The following is a 20897-nucleotide window of genomic DNA, read 5'->3' on the forward strand; positions in this document are numbered from 1 at the left end:
TGGTCAAATTAAAATGAAGTAAGTAAAGATAAAATAATTATTAAAAAAAGAATGTATACTCCCATGGGTGTTAATCCACACAAGCATTTAAATGCTTGCTTTGTACCAAACCATTGCTTAAGTTCTGGGATACAGGAAAGTCAAAGACTTGCAGTAGTTCATTGTCCAGTGGAGGAAGTAGACTTGAAAGGGCAGTTGCAGTATGGCATGAAAGGACCGTCGTAAAGATTGACACCGTCTTGCAGGAGCCATTGTGGACATTGAGCTAAGGAGGTGATGTGTGAGCTCAATGGGGATGATGCCTTACCCCAGCAGAGAGGTTGGGAAGGGCATTTGCAGGTTTAAGAAAGGGCATTTAAGTAAGCTCAGAGGTGAGGAAAAGCATTCACAAATCCGAAGTGAGTTGTGGGGCTATGGATGGTGGGAGGGTAGAGGCAGGCTGGGGTCAAGCTTGTAGAATCCTTGTGAGCAGGAATTTGGACTTTCCCCTGATGGTAGTGAGGAGTCTTTGGAGGTTTTTAAGAAAAGAAGCCAGCTTTGTGATCTACTGGTGAAGGAACCCAGATCCCACATGGCCAGCCAAGCAGTTCAAATCTCAGCCCCCATGGCTTGAAAACTATGTCAGGTACTTTCATTCATGGCCCAAATCCTACCAGGATAGAGAAATGGAGAAGGGTCTGCAGTGTGACTGTGCCCCAGTGGGGGTGCTTTCTCCCGTTGCCTCTGCCTCTCCCTCTCCCTTTGTCTGTCTCCGGTGATCACATGCACCCTCTGGAAACATGGGCTGGGGGAGGAGAGAAGAGATGCCATCAGATCTGCGCTTGAGGAAGGGAAATTCTGGAGTAGAGGAGGGATGCTAGCACAGGGAGACCAGTTCTGTGAGAAGGCTTGCTCACCAGTCTGTGCAAAGGACAATCTGGATCAATTGCAGGATGCTGGGACAGGGACAGAAGAACAGGAGGGACAGAGAGAGGAGCGATTTCAGAGGAGAGCAGATGGGCTTGGCAGCTGATTAGATGAGGGAAGTGGGAGGAGGAAGGGTTTAAAAATAACTCTGAGGCTTTAGCTCAAACATCTGTCCAGATCATGATGCCAAAACAGAGAATGCATTGTAGGTGCAGGTTCTGTTCCAGCTGTGCAGTTTTGTTGCTCTCGCTGTCAAGGCAGGGTCTGCTATGTTGCCCACACTGGCCACAAGCGGGGGATCCTCCTGCCTTAGCTCCCAAGTCGCTGGGCCCCCAGGTGTGTGCCATCTCACCAGCAGGCTTTTAGGGTTGGCTAGGAATGGATCTGGGAATCCCATGTGGCCTCAGCCTGCCAAATAGCAGCTTCGGCCCAGCGTACACCAACACAGAGGGCCCAAATCCGGTGATTTTGAAGTGCTTATTAAAATTGGTGCAATTGGGAACCAGCAGTTAGCGTAATGGCTATGTCGCTGGATTCCCACGTAGTCGACCGCGGTTCGCGTCCCGGACCTGGTGGCTTAGAACTCACGCCAGGCGCGTGTGCGTGCATGCCCAAGATCCCGAGAGGAGAATGGAGGAGAAGGGATTGCGGCGTGACCATCCCCACTGGGGGGTGATTTCTCACTTTCTATCTCTCTGTCTGTCTGGCGAGCACAAGTGCCCTATAGCGAGAAACCTCTCAAAAAAAAAAAAAAAGTAAAAAAAATATTGGTGCAATTTATTCGGGATATTTTGTTTTTCTTTTTAAAACAAAAATTGTATTTATATATTAATTAATTAAATTGCTAAGGGGCACGTGTGCTTGCCAGAGACTTACAGAGGTGGGGCGGGATGAGAAATCATCCCCTGGGGAAGATGACCATGCCACAATCAATCAATCCCTTCTCCTCCATTCTCTTCTTGGGATTTGGGGCATGCATACACACAAGCCCTGTGTGTTTTTCAGGCTGCCAGGTCTGGGACTAGAACTGTGTAAGTCAACCATGTGATATCCAGCATCTTAACCACCATGCCACCTGCTGACCCTATTTGGGGTATTTTCCCCCTTATCAAATGGGCACACAGGGAAGGGCAGCAAGGCCTGCTGTTTGTAAGTCACTCTCATGGTCCCCCTGTGCTCACTGCTTCCCTGGGCCAGCAGGAAGAGACAAAGGTGTGTGGCCGCCCACCTGGCAAGCCTATTACCCACAGGTGTAGCCCTTCGGATAGGTCCTTGGGAGCACCCTGAGCCCTGGTGGGAACCTCGCTGAGGCTGGGAGCCTTAACTTCCTGCAGACGTGCTGCTGTGTGCGGAGGACACGGCCCACTGGGAGATGGCGGAGGAGCACCACAGGCACCAGCTGCTGGTAAGTCGCGTGCCCGCTCCTCAGCCTTGCTCCCACATCTGCTCCTGGGTGCCCTGACCCGCACCACCCCCATTAAGTGTAAGCAGTCATGGGTTCCGTCATAAAGTCCTCCTTTCACCAAGGGTGCCCCCGTTTTCATTTTGGATCAGGGATGGCAACGATGTGTAGTCAGAGGGACTTGGTGCTGCAAACAGACCCTTCAAGGTGATCTCATCCTAGGCGTTTTTATTCCTGGTGAAACCCCTTATCAGTGGTGGCAGCCTAATCTGTGGAGTGATCAAAGAAGCAGTGCTGTGATCCCAGCAAGATCTGGGGAGCCGGCCCTGTCCCATGGCTCCTTTTCTCTTCCTCACCACGTGAATTGGTCTTCAAACACTTTTGGAGGCCTGTGACTTTCCACCAAACATGATGTGGAAACCCTTAATCCGGTCTCATCTCTTCAGTTCTGCCTCAGAAAACTGAAAACCAAGGTGGGGTAGGGAGTGGGGGCGGGGGAGTCTTGCTTAGGTCCCGTGTGAGGCGTTCTTGATGGAGCTGGAGCCAGGCTGGGATGGACAGTCCCCACGCAACCCCTCCTCACCAGGCAGAGGCAGTCCTACGTGCGTTCTGCTCTGGCATCACCGCATGTTTAATTGTCTACATGTGCATACTGAACCCAGCTCGTCCAAAACAAAACACAGAAAAATACCCTAAGCAAAAAGCCGGTCTCTTTTTCAAGAGACAAAAGTTGATGTTTGACCTTTGTCCATAGAATTGTCATCTGGGTCGCAGGGATCTCTCCTGGTCAGAGGTGAGGTGGTGTTTGCTCTTGTGCACTACTGATGGGTGTTCATTCAGGACTTCTGCAGGCTGGATCTCAAAGCAGAGAGTACTCACGGGGAAATGACACGGCTGGGAGCTACTCCGAGCTGCTGGGCCCCTGAGGCAGGCACTTCCTGCCTTTGTTGCTCTTATTTTTACAGACTCTGTTGATTCCAGGTGTTGTAGTCAGTTGTGTCCTTTTTTCCCTGCACAGTATTTTGGCTTGAGAGCCCTAAAAGGCAATGTGACCCATGCCCGTATCCAGCGAATGAGACGGAACCTCTCCCTCCAGCAGCACAGCATCACGGTGAGGGCTATCTTCTGTCAAGGAACTGATAGCCACAGGTTTTGTTTTTTTTCCTCAAGTTTTACCAGAAGGTACATGCACTCACTGGGGAGAGACAGAGAGTGAGAGACAGAGAGTGAGCGTGCCCCCATGGGAATGGTCACACCATAATCTCTTCTCCATCTCTCCCTCCTTCCAGGATTTGGGCACACATACATGCACCAGGCATATTTCTAAAACCACAGTCAGTCTTGATGCCTTGACCACCACACCGCCGGCTAGCCTCCCCCCCACATACACACCACCACCTTTTTTTAACCTTTGTACTTAGAGATTTGTCCAGACTTTAGACTCCAAAGCCTTAGTACCTGTTTTCTTTGGTGATCCATACCTGCTGATAAACTCTTGTTTTTGCCTTGTTTAGTCCCCATTTTTCAAAAACCTGTTTGCTGAGAAAACGGATGGCTAACTCAGAGGTCAGGAACTATGTATTTTAACCCTGCTAGGATTAAAATCAGTCATACCTTAAGTCTTCTATTAGAGGAGGTTTTGGTTGTGTTCCCATTACAAAGCTATTCTCATACCTGAGAGCAACAGTGTTGGCTCTACTTGAAAATTTTGTTTCTGGGTGTAGGATGAGTTTTCGTTGTAGTGTTTTTGTTTTTGAGAGGTTTTTGCTATAGGGCATGTGCGCTTGCCAGAAAGAGAGAGACAGAAAGCGAGAAATCACTCCCAGAGGGGATGGCCACGTCGCAGTCCCTTCTCCTCCTTTCTCCTCTCGCGATCTTGGGCTTGCACGCACACGCGCCTGGCATGAGTTTAAGCCACTGGGTCCGGGACTCGAAATGCAGTCGACTACATGGGAGTCCAGCAACATAGCCATATGTCACACTGCTGGTCCCTTGTTGTAGCTTTTTTTTTTTTTTAATATTCCAGTAAAATGAAAATGTTCAGGTGGGAGGCCCAAGTTCAATTCCTGACTCACCATAACAGCCAGGCACGTTGAACGCTCCTGTAGTCCTGGCTGTGCTGGAGGTGGAGGCAGAAGAATCATGACAGAGCAAGACCCTGTCTTTTAAAAGAGCAGGGGTGGGGGGAGATGGTGGTTCAGGAGTAACACAACTCTCTGCAAGGCTGACTCACAGGGGAAAGTTCCAGGTGACCACCCTGAGTAGGCTGGCCATGGGAGTGCCCATGATTCAGTTAAGTGGATGGATCCCATATGGATGACCAGGGTTTGAGTTCCTGCCCCAGTGACTTGAGGAACACAGCAGGCTTATGTGCACACGCCCAGGATCCTGACAGGATGGAGAACCGGTAGATTCTGGTGTGACTGGGCTCCACTGAGGGGTCCTTCCCCTGTGCCCCAGGTACACGTGTGCCCTCTAGCATTAAAAAAAAGAAGGCATTGTCTCTAGGAGGTACATTAAGAACAACTTCTTCATCCAGTTTTTCATAGACTGGAAGAGCCGTCTTTTTGCTTTTTACATGGTCCAGCATGGCTCTCCAGCTCTGCCATGATTATTTTGCCAGCCTGACACTTGTCGGCTACTCTAAATCGAGGTAATTGCGGTGGGAGAGCTCAGGGTCTATTGGAGTGAGGATGTATTAACTGTTAAGCTGAGAGAGAGAGTTCTCCCTTCCGCCTCAGTAATGTCCACTTCCTGCACATCTTGCTTCAGCTGCTGCGCAGGTTCTGGAGCCTCTGGCAGTCTCAGATGGAGCAGAGGGAAGACAGGGAGCAGTTGCCCCTACTGCGTGCTGCCTGGAACCACTACAGGTAGGGACTCTGCTTCATCCTGGGAATGCCTCGTCACTCTTCTCCAGGAGTGATGGCTTATCTTTCCGTGCACTGGTGTAGCGGGTTCAGAAAAGCCTTTTGTGACTGGAGGCCCTGCTGTGAATCAGAGGTCCTGAGTTTGTTATTTTTCACTGATCACATGGGATGCAGAATGCAGATATTTGCACTGTTTTGTGCCCACCCTCTGTAGTATGGGCCTGGAAGCTCACTGCTCAGTCCTTCAGGCATCAGCAGTGTTCATTCACATGTTAGAATGTGTGTGCTGCTGGTGTTAAAGAGAAAAGGCAGAGGACCAGTAGATGGTGTGGTAGTTAAGGCACTAGATCCCACATGGCTGACTCTGTGGTTCAAGGTCAAGACCCAGCAGCTTAAAAGACACACAGGGCACGTGTGCACGTGTACCCAAAATCCCGAGAGGAGACTGGAGAAAAAGGAATTGCAGTGGAGCCATACCCTCTGGAGGGGGGGGGGTGATTTCTCTCTCTCTCTCTCTCTCTCTCTCTCTCAGGTGAGCACACACACTCTGGCAAAAATCTAAAAAAGAGAGAAAGAGAGAAGAACCAGGAAAAATAAATAAATAAGTAAATTAGACAAAATATTAAAAAAAGAGAAGGGGCAAATCAGGTGCTGTTTGTGGCTCAGTCTTGACAGGTGCAGGTAAGTGTCCTTTTTTGAGCTAATCATTCGGTTAAAATAAGTAATAAAAGCACTACTTTTTTTTTTTTTTTAAGTTTATTTGTTCCATGAGTCAGAGAAACAAATATAGCAGCCCTAACAAAATCTTGATACCAACCGCTCAGCCTCCACCAGCCTGGATCATGGGTCCACCATGCCCAGTGTACTCAGGGAGGTCTCCAGACATGAGCCAGGAATCTTCCCATGTGGTCAGCCTCACGGAGCGTCAGGTTTTCACCGCTTCTCTACCATCCGGTATCAGAAAGCACTACACTTCTGTGAGGAAATCTCAGAATATTTAGAAAGGAAGGCAAAAAGTAAAAATAAAAGTTGTCTGGCCCCTGGCTCCTTAGTCTTACTCCTCAGAAATACCCACTTTTGGGACCAGCAGATGGTGTAATGGTTACGTCACTGGACTCCCACATAATCGACCACAATTTGAGTTCCAGACCTGGAGGCTTGAAACACACCAGGTGCATTATGCATGTGTGCTCAAAACTCCAAGAGGAGAATAGAGGAGAAGGGATTATGATGTGGCCATACCCTCTTGGGGAGTGATTTCTCATTTTGTGTCTCTCTTTTTCTCTGGCGAGTGCACGCACCTTATAACAAAAATCTCTCAAAAATACATAAATACCCACTGTTAACCACCTTATTGCCAGAAATGTTCATTTAAATCCTCTCCTCCATTCGCCACAATATAAGCAACAATTTGCACACAGGGCAATTTTGGAGCATTTTTTAAAAGAATTATTTTTTAATTTAACTTTATTTATTTGAATTTTAACAGAGAGAGAGAGAGTGAGAGAGGGAAGGTGAGAAAGCAAGTCACCAGGTCCGAGACTCGAACTGTGGCCAGCCATTTGGCAGTCCAGTGCCCTTAACCACTCCGCCACTTGCTGGCTTCATTGGAGCTTTTTTTTTTTTGGTTGGGGGGGAGGTTTTTACTATAGGGCACATGCACTCACCAGAAAGACAGAGAGAGATAGAGACAGAACGTGACAAATCATCCCTCGGGGGAGATGGCCATGCTGCAATCCCTTCTCCTCCGTTCTCCTCTCAGGATCTTGGGCACACATGCACACGTGCCTGGTGTGAGTTTAAGCCACCGGGTCTGGGACTTGAACCACGGTCGACTACATGGGAATCTAGCGACATAGCCATTACACCAACTGCTGGTCCCTTTGGAGCATTTTTTAATGGATCAGTGAGAATCTCAATATTTAACTGACTCAGTTCAGTGTTACTGAGGTGTGTCATTCTTTTTTGTAAAAATTATTATTTAATTTTATTATTATTGTTGTTGTTGTTATCATTATTATTGTTGATGTTATTTTAATTTGACCAGAGAGAAAGAGAGATCAGAAAAGTGAGAAAGCAAGCTGCCAGGTCAGGGACGTAACCCAGCAGTTGGCCATTTGGGAGTCCAGTGTCTTAATCACCACGCCACCTGCCGGCCCGAGGTGTGTCATTCTAAGTCCTGTTTTACAAAAATGAATGTGGCTCTCGTTCTCAGTATCACCATGTGAAAGGAACATGTCACTGGCCCACCTATGCCTGGAGAAGCCCAGAGTTTGACCACAAAACCAAAAAGTTCCTGATACCTGCAAAGTGTCATACATATTCCCTAAGTTCTAGAGAGACTGTGCCTGGTGGTCTCATCAAGTTTACAAGAAAATTGTCAAAATTTGCAAGCAAGCCACAGTCCAGAATCAAGGTTTGACCGATTTCGTGTGAGCTATCAGGTTCTTATTTCCCTTTCTCCTAAGCCGGTGGGGTGCCTTTAACTGTCAAGGCCAGCAGGAGGTATAGAAGTTAAGGCGCAGGATCCCACGTGGCTGGCTGCTCAGTTTGAGTCCTGGAGCTGGTGGCTTGAAAATCATGCTGGGCACGTGTGCCTGCATGCCCAAAATCCTGAGAGGAGAACGGAGGAGAAGGGGTTGTGACTTGGCCCTCCCTCCCGGGGAGCGAGTTCTCACTTCCCCTTTCTCTCTCGCTCTCTGGCTAGTGCACATCCTCTATAGTAAAAAAAAAAATTTAAAAAGCAACTATGCCCAGATTTACCTGCCACTGAAAAAAGACAAAATTTTAAAAACTGGAAGGCTCAGCTGGGCAGCGCCTCACTGTCTTGTGTTCTGTTTCAGGATCACGTTGCTACGCAAGTGCTTCAACCTGTGGTTAGAGTACACTCGGAGGAGGCGACACAAGCAGGTAGAGCAGATAGCCGCACGGGCTGACATCTGTCACCCATTGCTTTGGAAAAATTCTTGGCAAAGGTCTGTGCCAAGAGTTCTTGTTCTGCTATGGAAGCAAGAGTGCTATAAAAAGCTCAAAGGTATTTCCTCCACCAGTGATGTCAGAAGTCAGCCTGACCTCATTCCTTCATCTGCTCTGAAAATGGTGCTGCTCTCTGAGAGTAATGAGCCCTCACCAGCCTTCTCATCCTTCCTTAGGATTTTTATTATAGGACTTAGCCAGCCCGGCTGCCAGTGGGACCTTCAGAGGCTATGGGGAGCAGTGCAGAGTGTAAATGCTGGATTCCCAGGACCAAACCGTACAAGATCGGGGACCCTGGGAAGCAGTGTTGGTCAGGATGACACATTAGTAAAATAGACTAAGAAAGATTCAATTCCGGGACCAGCAGTTAGCATAATGGCTATGTCGCTGAATTCCCATGTAGTCGACCGCGGTTTGAGTCCCAGACCCGGTGGCTTAAACTCATGCTGGGCGCATGTGCATGCATGCCCAGGATCCCGAGAGGAGAATGGAGGAGAAGGGATTGAGGCGTGGCCATCCCCCCGGGGAGTGATTTCTCACTTTCTGTCTCTCTGTCTCTATCTTTCTGGCAAGTGCATGTGCCCTAATAGCAAAAACCTCCCCCCCCCCCCCCAAAAAAAAAACACAATGAAAGATTCAATTCCATTTTTTCTTCAAAGAATTACTTTACTTAACTGTGTTTATTTATTTTTAATTTGATCAGAGAGGGACAGAGTGAGAGCAAGAGCAAGAGAGAGAAATGGAAAGTGAGAAAGCAAGTCGCCAGGTCTAGGACTCGAACCCTGGTCAGTCATGTGGGAGTCCAGTGTCCTTAACCGCCATGCCACTGCCGGCCCCTAGATTCAGTTCCATTTAAGAAATACTTTCTAGGGGCCAGCAGATGGCATGGTGGTGGTCCCACATGGCCTACTACAGTTCAAGTCCTTGACTGATGGCTTGAAAATCATGCTAGGCATGTGTGGTGTGCATGCCCAAAGTCCCAAGAGGAGAATGGGGAAAAAAAGATGGCAGCATGGCCATCCCCTGTGGGGGGAAGGGGTGATTTCTCACTGACTGTCTCTCTTTCTGGTGAGCACATGCACCCTATGGCAAAAACCTTAAAAATAAATATTTTTAAAAAAATAATTATTTATTTAATTGTATTTATTTGTTCATTTATTTTAATTTGACCAGAGAGAGAGAGAGAGGAAGAGAGAGAGGGAAAGTAAGAAAGCAAGCCACCAGGTTCGGGACTCAAACCATGGTCGGCCATGTGGGAGTGTCCAGCACCTTAACCACCACACCACCTGCTGGTCCCAAAAATAAATATTTTTTGAGTGGGCCAGTGAGCAGGTGGCAAGGTGGTTGAGGTGGCTGGATCCCGTGTGGCCAACTGTTCAATTCAAGTTCTAGACCTGGCTACTTGAGAAACATGCCAGGTGTATGAATATGTACCCAAAATTCCCAAAGGAGGGAGAGATGGAGGGGAAGAGATTATGCTGCCACCATCCCCCATGGGTGATGTTTCTCACTTTCCTTCTCAAAAAAAAAAAAAAAAAAACTGAGCTAAGCATTGAGGATGCAGCTCTGGTGAGAAGTAGACAAAGTTCATGCTCTCATAGGTGGGGTGGGTCAGTTTTCCACAGGGTGGCAGAAGGGTGTGATCTTGCAGGTCTGTTCTCATGATGGGGGAGCAGCCGTCTGGAAAACTGAACCAAAGATTTTAAGGCCACATTCAGGCCTGGTGGGAATGTGTGCTCAGTTGACGATATCCACCTGGGCAAGGCAGTGAGACATGCCTGCCCCTTTTTAGCCACCCCTGGCAGGGGATCAGAGAAAGGCACAAACCAAACTCCTCCCAGTTATTTTCATGTTGACCTCTCCTCCCCAACCCCGTCTCCTTCTGCTGCCAGAGTCTGACACATGAATCTAAAGACCGTGGCTGCCTCCCCATAGTTTAGAGGTAGAATCCAATTGTTTTTCTCTCTCTTTTCCACTAGAGAGCACACACACTCACCAAAGGGAAGAAGCAGCACCAGCACGGGAAATGGTCATACTGCAACCCCTCTCCTCCATCTTCCTTCCTTTAGAGATTTTGGGCACACATGCACGCACGCCTGGTGTGTTTCTTAAGACACCAGATCCTGGACTTGAGCCATGTGGTCACCTGTGTGAGATCTGGCTGTCTTAACCACTAGGCCACAGAGCCAGCCCAGGATCCAGATCTTTAGTGATCATCTAGACTCCTTTGGGAGCTAGTCCCCATCTGTCTTTACCCTTTTCTGTTAGTACTATTTTTCCACTACTGCACTCTCACCAGTGAATCCACCATCACCCAGAGCAACCTCACGTCCTCCTGCAGGTCTCCGTTCCTCACTGCTCTTTCAGCTCAGGTCTTACCTCCTCTCCAGCCTACCCCAGCCCCACTCGCAGAGCTGTATCGCTGCATAGCTGCTCACCAGCCTCCCTCATACCTGGCTGTGAGCTCCTTGAGAATACGGCCTGCCTCTTCCTTCCTTGTAGCCCGAAACGCTTGGCTTGCAGTATGTGCTGAGTCACCTTTGGATGAGCGCGTGCACAAATGAACAAATGATCTGCTTCCATCACTTCAGGGTTTTTCCCAAGGATCATCTCAGTTCTTGGAGTTTATTTAATTGCCAGAGGGTGTGTGCACTCTCCAGGGAGAGGGAGAGGAAGAAAGCACCCCTGTGGGGTACAATCATGCCATAACTCCTCCAGTTCTCTATCCCGAAGGGATTTAGGGCCCACATGCACACATGTCCAGCATGTTTTTGAAGCCTCTGGGACCGGGACTCAAACCACAGTTGCCCATGTGAGTTCCAGGCTCCCCTAATGACTAGGCCATGGGGATGACCCAGGTTCTTGGCGATAAGGTGGCACTAGTCCAGGCCATGCTGCCTTCTACTCCTAGAAATACATGTGGTCTCTCATCTGGGACATCCCTTTGGATCATGTGGCTGTTTCTGAGAGCACATTGTCACTTGTCCTCTCAAATTCATTTAATGCATGTTCTACAGAACGTAGAGAGGTCTTTTAGAAAAATACTGTGAATGCCAGGGTTGAAATGTCATGTTCATTGAAGACGGAAAGCAGAGGGTCTCTTTATTTCCTCCCTGGAAGGAGAGAGCTCTCCCAACACGGAGGCCGGCCTCAGTGGAAGGTTCAAGGTCATTACCCTTACCTCCCATGCTGCTGTGGCATGGCCTGCTTTCTCAGGCCACAGTAGGTTGGAAAATTAGTCAGAACACTGCTTGGTGGTTGTTCTTTTGAAGCTTTTAGCCAGCAATCTGAATGTCATTTCTTGGTATAGCTATCTCAGGAGCATATCAGTTCTTTCTGTTTTAGGAAATGATCAAAATACTATTTATTCTGGGTTTCTTTCTTCTTTTTTTGTTTTTGTTTTTGTATTTTTGCCATAGGACACTCACAGTCACCAGAGGAGAGACAGAGGGAGGACAAAAGTAAGAAGTCATCCCCTAGAAGGATGGCCACATTAACAATCCCATCTCCTCCATTTTCCTGTCTAGGGATTTTGGGCATGCACGCACACACGCCTGGCATGTTTTTCAGGTCACTGGGTCTGAGACATGAACCGTGGAGGCAGCCACATGGTACCAGTTTAGTGGTATTAAAAAAAATCATGGGGCCGGCAGGTGGTGTGGTGGTTAAGGGCACTGGACTTGGACTCCCATATGGCCCCTCGTGGTTCGAGTCCTAGATCTGTCAGCTTGCTCTCCTCTCTCTGTCCCTCTCTGGTCAAATTAAAATAAATAAATAAAGTTAAATAATTCTAAAAAAAAAAAAAAAGAAAGAAAGAAAAAACAATAATTTTTATTATGTGTATGGATTCTGTTGCTCAAAAATTAAGATAGGACACAGCAGGGATGACTGGTCTCAGCTCCACAGTTACTACATAGTTACTTACATGGGAAGAATCTAATGTCAGGGGGTCGGAATCATCTGGAACTTTTTTCATGCACAGGTTTAGTTCCTGGACTGGGATGACTGGAAGACTGTGCTCAGCTGGGAGTGTTAATCAGACCACCTACATGTGGCCTCTTCATGAGGCTTGGGCTTCCTTACAGGATGGTGGCCTTGGGGTAATCAGGCATCAGGGATTTAAAAGCGAGGGTTCCAGGGGCCAGCAATTGGTGTGTTGGTTAAGGTGCTAATTCCCACATGGGTAGCCACTGTTGAGTCCTGGACCTGATGAATTGAAAAATCACACCAGGCACCTGTGAGTGTGTGCCTCAAATCCTGAGAGAAAGAAGGGATTGCAGCATGGCCATCCTTCCTGGGGTGCTTTCTCATGTCCCCTCTCTCCCACCTCTCTCTGGCAAGTGCACACTATAACAAACTACAAAAACAAGAGAACAGTTCACTGTTTTTTTTCCAGCTGCTGCAGGCCAGAGCAGATGGTCACTTCCAGCAGAGAGCTCTGCCTGCTGCCTTCCATGCGTGGGACAGACTGTGGCGGTGGCGTCGGCAGGAGCAGGTCCTCAACACAAGAGCAGTGCAGTTTCACAGGTAGGCTGAGCTGCTCTGGCTGCTAGGCAGGCGTCTCAAGTCTGGTTCTGCTGGCCACACAATCCATTTGCTTTGCTTTTCACCCTCCCAGTCCTCCCAGGCTCTGGTTCTTCCTGGCTTTTCAATAATGTGGGCTCATCGATTTCATCTAGCAAGAAAAGACAGCCAGAATTTCCCCTGGGAAAACACTTGTCTTTCTTTATTTCAAGTGCTTCCCAAACGCCTGTGTTTAGGCCCCTCCCTGCCTTACAAACTGCTGAGCCTTCCATTAAAGCCGCCCATTGGCCTTCTGGGTAGGAACAAGGTGGGACCTCACATCGCCTTGGCAGTTATTCTCAAGTGCAATTTCCCTGAGACACTTTACATTCCTGTTCTCTAAACCTGGCTTTCTGAAGTCTTAAAATGATCGTCAGCAAGAAAATTAGAGAGGTCAAGAACCAGAGCTATATCTTTTTAGCTTCCACAGGGGCACACTCCCCATAGCAGGGTTTAACTACATGTTGGTGGAACATAAGGAGGAAATTATTATTATTGTTGTTGCTGTTACTTTAAGAGTTATTTAAGTTTATTATTATCATTTTTTAAAGAATTATTTATTCAACTTTATTTTTATTATGATTATTTTAATTTGACCAGAGAGAGACACAGAGAGAAGGAGGGAAAGTGAGAAAACAAGCCACATGGACTTGAACTGTGGTCAGTTATGTGGGAGTCCAACATCTCAACCACCATGCCACCTGCCAGAGCCAATTATCATTATGTTTTAATTTGACCAGAAAGAAACAGAAAGAGAGAAGGAAAATGGGAAAGCAAGTCACCAGATCCAGAACTTGAACCATGGTCAGCCATGTGGGAGTCCAGTGCCCCTAACCACCACACCACCTGCCGACCCCTGTTGTTATTATTACTATTTTTTTTTAGAGGTTTTTGCTATAGGGTGTGTGTGCTCACCAGAAAGACAGAGAGAGACAGACAGAAAGCGAGAAATCACCCCGCAAGGGGGATGCCCACGCCGCAATCCCTTCTCCTCCATTCTTTTCTTGGGATCTTGGGCACACATGCACACACGCCCGGTTTAAGCCACCAGGTCCAGGACTCAAACCACGGTCAACTACATGAGAGTCCAACAACATAGCAATTACGCCAACTGCTGGTCCCTGTTGTTATTAAAGAACTAATTTTAGGGGCTGGAAGGTAGCCTGGTGGTTAAGGGCACTGGACTCCCACATGGCTGACTGCGGTTCAAGTTCTAGACCTGGCGGCTTCCTTTCTCACTTTCCCTCTCTCACTCTGTCCCTCTCTGGTCAAATATAAATATATTCAATAAGTAAGTAAGGTGAAATAATTCTTTTTAAAAAACTAATTTTAGCTATGTTTATTTTTTTTTGTTGTTATGGCTTTGTTCACTATTTCATCAGTTACCACTATTTTTTTTTTTTTTTGGCTGAGGGTACATGCACTCTCCTAAGAGAGACGTAGACAGAGATAGAGAAAGAGAAAGCACCTCTATGGGGTTGGTCATGCCACAATCTCTTCTCTTCCATTTTGCCTTCCTTTTGTGGCATTGGGCATGCATGCACATGTACCCCGCTTATTTTTCAAGCCACAGTGTTTGGGACTCTAACCTCATAGTTGGCCATGGGGGATCTAGCCACCTTAGCCACCATACCACCGGTTGACCTTAGTAGTGTCTTTCCATTGGCTAGAGCGCATGAGTACTCACCAGAGAGAGACAGAAAGAGAGAGGAGAGAGGAAAAGCATCCCCTAGTGGGGTGTAGTCACACCACAGTCTCATCTCCATTTCTCCATCCTGTTGTGATTTGGGGTACACATGCACACACACTCAGCATGTATTTCAAACCACAAGGGCCAGGATTCAAACTGTATGGTCTAGTTCCCTTAATCACGGGCCATGGGATCAGCCCCAAAGAAATGATTGTTAATTGTGTATCTGCCAGTGTGGTGGGCATTGTGTGATGGAGAAAGAAAACGAAAGTACAAGGGAATTTTAAAACCACATGGAAAAATAGAACTAAAGTACAAGTTCATTTTTGTGGAAAAAATTATGAAACCTATGAGTAGTTTTTTCATTATAATCACTTTCCGTGAGCTTTTTTTTTTTTTTTTTTTCTTTTTGGTCTTTGTTTTAGGTTTTTACAGTAGGAAGTTTATACTCACTGGAGAGAGAAAAAGGGAGGGAAAGTTAGAAATCACCCAGTGGGGATGGCCGCAGCAATCCCTTCTCCTCTCCTCTTGGGATTCTGGACACATGTCAAATGTGGTTCTCAAGCTGCTGGGTCTGAGACTTGAACCACAGTCAGCCATGTGGGAGTCCAGCGCCTTAACCACCATGCCACCTACTGGTTCTCTCAATGAGATTTTATTTGTTTGTTTGTTTGTTTTAGAGATTTTTTGCTACAGAGAGTTTGCACTCACACAAAGCGAGAAATCACCCCCTGGAGGGATGGCCATGCTGCAATCCCTTCTCCATTCTCCTCTTGGGATTTTGGGCATACATGCACACACACCCAGCATGAGTTTCAAGCTACTGGGTTCAAGACTCGAACTGTGGTCAGCCATGTGGGAGTCCAGCAATGTAACCATTACGCCATCTGCTGGTCCTCTGCCATGAGATTTTGATGATCCCCTCATGTAAGCTCAGTTGACCTATGACATCATTCTCTTCATTAGTGGTTGCTTTCTCGTAGGGCCGGCAGTGATATGGTGGTGAGGGCACTGGACTCATACGTGGCCAACTACGAATTGAGTCCCAGGCCTAGTAGCCTGCTTTCTCACTTTCTCTTACTTTCTTGCTCTCTCTTTCTGGTCAAATTTTAAAAATAAAATAATTACCTTCTCACAGCAGTTTTGAAAGAACAAGTTCAAAATGATAAATAAGTGACTTGTTCATGATAACACAACCAGAACATGGCAGAGCCGGAGTTTAAATTCAGATCTTCAATTCCAAAGTCCAAGTGGATGAGCAGGAAGATCTTTTTGATAGTGCTATAGGAGCTATAAATGTTTGTGAAGAGAGAAAACTGATATGCAAGAAGCAATTGAAACACAGTAATCCAAGAAGATAAATCTTTGTGCCCTCAATGACATCAGCCACAAGTTCTGGAACTCAGAGCTGGTGCTAGGGTGGCTGGAGAGGGAGGCATCCTGTGATCAGGAAGGGTGAGGATGGAAGGCCACAGCGGGCCAGGCGAGGAGGGATGGGCCGATTACAGACAGGCGCTGACAGGGCTCGAGCAGGCACATGGTGCTAGTAAACCTGCACACTGGAGATCCGAGAGGCCCTGAGTGCAGTGACAGCCCTGGGGGTGGGTAGTACTTACGCTGGAGAAGCTGCAGTGCAGTGCGATTTTTAAGAGGGTCGAGCAGAACACAGAGGCTCTTAGCACAAATTCAAGGAGGGTTTTAGCAGGTGGCCTCAGGGAATAGAAGCTGGACAGCCCTTGCCTCTGCCCCCTCTGCAGACCATGCTTTGCCTTCATCTAGTTCCTGCATTGTGGTCTAGTGGAAAATTTATTCACAGGCCAGCCAGGCGGCATGGTGGTTTAGGGACTGTATCCCACATGGCCGACTGTACAGTTCAAGTCCTGGACCTGGCGGCTTGAAAAACATGCCAGTGCATATACGCACATGACCAAAATCCCAAGAGGAGAATAGAGGAGAGTGAATACGGTGTGGCCTAACCCGGTTCTCACCCCCACCCCCGTCTCTCATTCTCTCTCCAGAAGCACACGTGCCCTATAGCAAACCTAAAAAAAAAAAGTTCACAAAATGGCTGCAGGACTTGAAACTCATTCACCCACCCTTTTGTTTTCTTTACATACAAGTAGTCAGGCTTGGTTTTGTGGCATTTTTATATTTTGTATCTTGTGGGAACCAAAAATTCTGTATGCATCAAAGTAGCCAAAAGAAGCCTCTAGGAGGACTTTTGCTAGGGGCAGTTTTGGGGAGACGACGGTGGGGAGTCAAGCCAACACAGGGGTAGCCATGAAGGATCTGAAGGCCTGATCTGCATTTTGTCCTGTTTTGATTTGTGGGACCTTTTTAGAAAATTTAGTTTTCCAGAATCTCATCTGTCATTTCTGATTTTATTAATTTGTGTTTTCTTTCCTCTTTTTAAAATTTTAAAAATTTTGTTTTGTTTTTGTTTTGAGAGATTATTTCTATAGGGCATGTGTGCTTGCCAGAGAGACAGAGCGACAGAAAGTGAGAAATCACCCCCAGAGGTACAATGCCTTCTCCTCCATTCTCCTCTTAGCATTTTGGGCACACACTCACATGTGCCCATCATGAGTTTCAAGCTGACAGGTCCAGGATTTGAACCACGGTTGACCATGTGGTAGCCCATTACCTTAACCACAATACTACCTGCTGGACTTGATTTATCAGTTTTTTTTTTTTTTTTTAAATCCAACTGTTGGGACCAGCAGATGGTGTAGTGGTTAGGTCACTGACTCCCATGTAGTCACCTGCAGTTCATATCCCAGACCTGGCGGCCTGAAACGTACATACCAGGTGTGTGTGTGCATGCATGCCCAAGATCCCAGGAGGAAAATTAAGGAGGAGGGATTGCAGCATGGCCATCCCTCCTGGGCAGGGATGGGGCGGGGGTTGACCTTTCGCTTTCTGTCTTTCTGTTGCTCTCTGTCTCTCTGGCACATGTACACGCCCTATAACAAAACGTGTCTCTTAAAAAAAAATTTTTTTTTTGCTTTGCCAGTTTTATTTTTCATTGATTGATTTTAGCTCTTTATACTTTTATCTTCTCTCTAGTTTTAATTTAATTTGTTAATACAGTAATTTTTAAAAATAATTTTTTACTAACTTTGTCTATTATTTTTTTCATTTGACAGAGAGAGAGGGAAAGTGAAATAACAAGCGTGGTCAGCCATGTGGGAGTCCAGCACTTTAACCGCCATGCCACCAGCTTGTCCCTACCCGTATGTTTTCTATTTTCAGTGTTCTATTTCCTCCTGTAGATTTTTCATCTGTATCATTTCCCTTCGGGCTAAGGATGCTCCTTTCTGTTTTTATAGTACAGGCCAAGTGAAGATGAATGACCTTGGTCTTTGTGGTCTCCCTCCTCTGGCTGGGTCAGAACTGTGTCTCCCAGCCCTGGCCAGCCTCTGACAGCTCTTCTGTTTAGCTCTTAGTCCTGCAATAGCTAGAGTGCTCCTACCCTCTGCTAGGCCCAGGAGTCTGCACTGACAACCCTCATCGGAGGACCTGGCTGGCCTCAGTATGATTCTGGATTTTCCCCTCTGCTCACTCCTCTCCTTGCCCATAACCTGCCTCCAAATTCCAGTCCCATTAGCAGCCTTGGTCCCATCTCTGCCTCCTCCACTCTGTGAAGCCGTCATGCTCTGCCTGGCATTCGGTCCCTTTGCTGTCCAGAGAACGCCCCCGGGCAGAAAGCCCAAGAAGCCCAAGGCCTCCCATGATGCTCTCTTAAGCATGTGTGCATGCCTGGACACAGCTGTGTGCATGCCTGTGTGCATGCCTGGACATAGCTGCTGCAGTCACGCACCAGGATGGGGGTCACCTCGGAGTGGTCAGCACACGAATGGGTGAAGAGAAGTGTGGGGGAGGGTATGGGGTACGTATATACACATATACGTGTGTTATGCGAACATACACGTACATATAGTGGAATACCACACACACGCACATGTACACACTCACAGTGGAATACTATTCAGCCACTAAAGAAAATGAAACCCTGCCACTCAATGCCACATGGATGAGCCTAAAGGACATTTTGTTAAGTGAAATAAACCAGGAACAAAAAGAGAAATACCACAAGTTCTTATTTATACAGGGAGACTAAAAAAGATGACTTTGAGGCCAAAAGGTGGCAAGGATTTTAAGGCAGCTGGATCTCACATGGCCAACTTTATGGTTTAAGTACCAGACCTGGTGGCTTGAAAATCACACAGGAGCAGGGTCGGCAGGTGGCGTGGGGGTTGAGGGCGCCGGACTCCCACATGGCTGACTGAGGTTCGAGTCCCAGACCTGGCAGATTGTTTTTTCACTTTCCCCCCTCTCTCTGTCCCTCTTTAGTCGAATTAAAACAAACAAATAATTCTTTTTTTAAAAAAAAATCACACCAGGTACATGTGTGTGTGTCCCCAAAATCCCAAGAGGGGTCTGGAGGAGAAGGGATTACGACATGTCCATCACTCCCCCCCCCGGGGTGATTTCTCACTCTTCCCATCCGCACCCCCCCTCACCTTCCTCTCTATCCCTGGCAAGTGAGTGCATCCTATAGCAGGAAAAGAGGAAAAAAGAAAAAACAATGACCTTGGAGCTATAGAGAGTAGAGGAGACTAGAAACCTTGAAGGCCGGGAACAGGAGAGAGAGCTGTTAGGGACAGGGAGCTACAGACGGACCCCAGGAACGAGTCCCGGTGATAACAGTACAGTAGGGTAGCTGGACTAGCAAGGATTGACGCGCGTCTCAGCTTGCTGCAAGTGAGGGTTTCAGATGCACCCAACACAAAGTAGTGACACATGTCTGAGATGACAGACAGCATCATCACCCTGCTTTGATCGTTATGCACTGTGTTCCTGTGTTGAAAACTCACACTGTGCTCATCAATACGTATGCTCTCACTCCAGAGAGAATACACTGGCCTTCTGTGTCTTGTCTAGCCTGGTACTAGACGGCTGGAGCGGAAGTCCGTGGCCAGTGACCATCATGCCTGCAGTGGAAGTCTCTCTCTCTCTCTTTTATTTATTTACTTATTTATTTTGGCCATAGGGCATGTGCACTCGCCAGAGCAAGACAGAGAGGGAAAGTGAAATCACCCTCTATGGGACATGTCCATGCCACAGTCCCTTCTCTAAAACCGCTTCTTGAGATTTTGGGCACGCATGCACATGTACCCAGTGTGGCTTTCAAGCCACTGGGCCTGGGACTCCAGCCACAGCCATATGGGGATCCAGTGCTTTAGTTACTCCATCACCTGCTGGCCCCTGTAGAACTCTCTAGAGTGATGAGTCTCCTGTGTTCATGCCAGGAAAATGGGTTAGTCCATAGCCTAGTGGTTGAGGGAGACGGATCCCACATGACTGACCACAGGTTTGCATTCTTGCCCTGGTGGCTTGTAAAACACACTGCGGGGTGTGCATGCATGCCCCAGATTGCAACAGGATGGAGAAGTGGAAAGGGATTGTGGTGTGACTCTGCCCCACTGGGGGGTGCTCCACTCCCCATACACCCCCTATTCCCTGCTGTCTCTGTCAAGCACAGGCACCTTCTGGCTATTAAAAAAAAGAACCAATGGCCCTAGGTGGTGTGGTGGTTAAGGTGTAGGATTCCTACATTGCCGACTGTGGTTTAAGTCCCAGACCTGGCAGCTTGTTTTCTCACTTACTTTCTCTCTCTAGTCAAAATTAAATTAAATTAAATTTTAAAAAATTAAATAATTCTTTAAAGTTAAGAAAGAAAGAACTTGGAAAATGTCAGATGTTTTGGTTTCGTAGCTGTTGTCTGTTTTCCTTCCCTTTTTTTTCCTTCTATTTCTCTTTCATTTGTCTCTTCTACAGTAACACAGTTATAAAAGAAAAATCCCAATTATTTGAAACTTCTATGTCTTTTGGAGGACTTTTGTTTGTTTTATTTTAAGCATGTTCCTCTTCTTTTTTGCTGCTGTTAGGGAGACACTAGAGAAGCGAGTATTTGCTGTCTGGCGGCAGAAGACGTTTCAGCATCGAGAACACCGCTTGGCAGAGAGAGTGGTAAGTGCTGTCCGAGGAGGTACCTGGAGGGGCAGGACCTGCTCCAGGCCTCGCACTCCTGCCTCCTTTCTTCGGAAGTCTCCTGAATCCAGACCTGCACTGAAGGGTTCCTGAGGTAGGGGCAGGTTCTGGGCCTCTTTGTCCCATCAGTGGGGTTTACAGATAGCTTCTAGTCCAGGGAGCTCCTGAATGTTCATTTCCTATGTCTTGGTCATTATCCATGGCCTGTAGGGCCCCCCTGGCTTCTGTGTCCCCCCAGTTGATGTCCTCTCCCTCTGTCCTGCCACAGGCCATTCTACATGCAGAGCAGCGGCTTCTGCAGAGGTCCTGGTCCAGGTGGCACCAGCAGTTGGCGGCTTGTTGCCGGGAGCGGGAGTGGCAAGCAGTGGCCAGCGCCCACCACCGCCACAGGCGACTGCGGACCGCTTTCTGTATCTGGAGGGGGCACACCCGAGGGCCC

The 20897-nt window shown here is 47.6% G+C and overlaps 1 protein-coding gene across 1 annotated transcript in view; it reads left to right on the top strand.

Annotated features, from left to right (window-relative positions):
• The window catches only part of SFI1 (SFI1 centrin binding protein), a 79352-nt gene that overhangs the window by 44330 nt on the left and 14125 nt on the right, over nt 1–20897 (top strand). Inside the window, exons 11-17 of the mRNA XM_014587641.2 lie at nt 2241–2311; nt 3327–3419; nt 5081–5178; nt 8019–8085; nt 12548–12678; nt 20356–20437; nt 20727–20848. Of these exons, the coding sequence (XP_014443127.1) occupies nt 2241–2311; nt 3327–3419; nt 5081–5178; nt 8019–8085; nt 12548–12678; nt 20356–20437; nt 20727–20848 (664 nt within the window). The remainder of the gene's footprint in view (nt 1–2240; nt 2312–3326; nt 3420–5080; nt 5179–8018; nt 8086–12547; nt 12679–20355; nt 20438–20726; nt 20849–20897) is intronic.

The sequence above is a fragment of the Tupaia chinensis genome, unplaced genomic scaffold (assembly GCF_000334495.1).
Source record: "Tupaia chinensis unplaced genomic scaffold, TupChi_1.0 Scaffold000226_1, whole genome shotgun sequence".
NCBI lineage: Eukaryota > Metazoa > Chordata > Mammalia > Scandentia > Tupaiidae > Tupaia > Tupaia belangeri.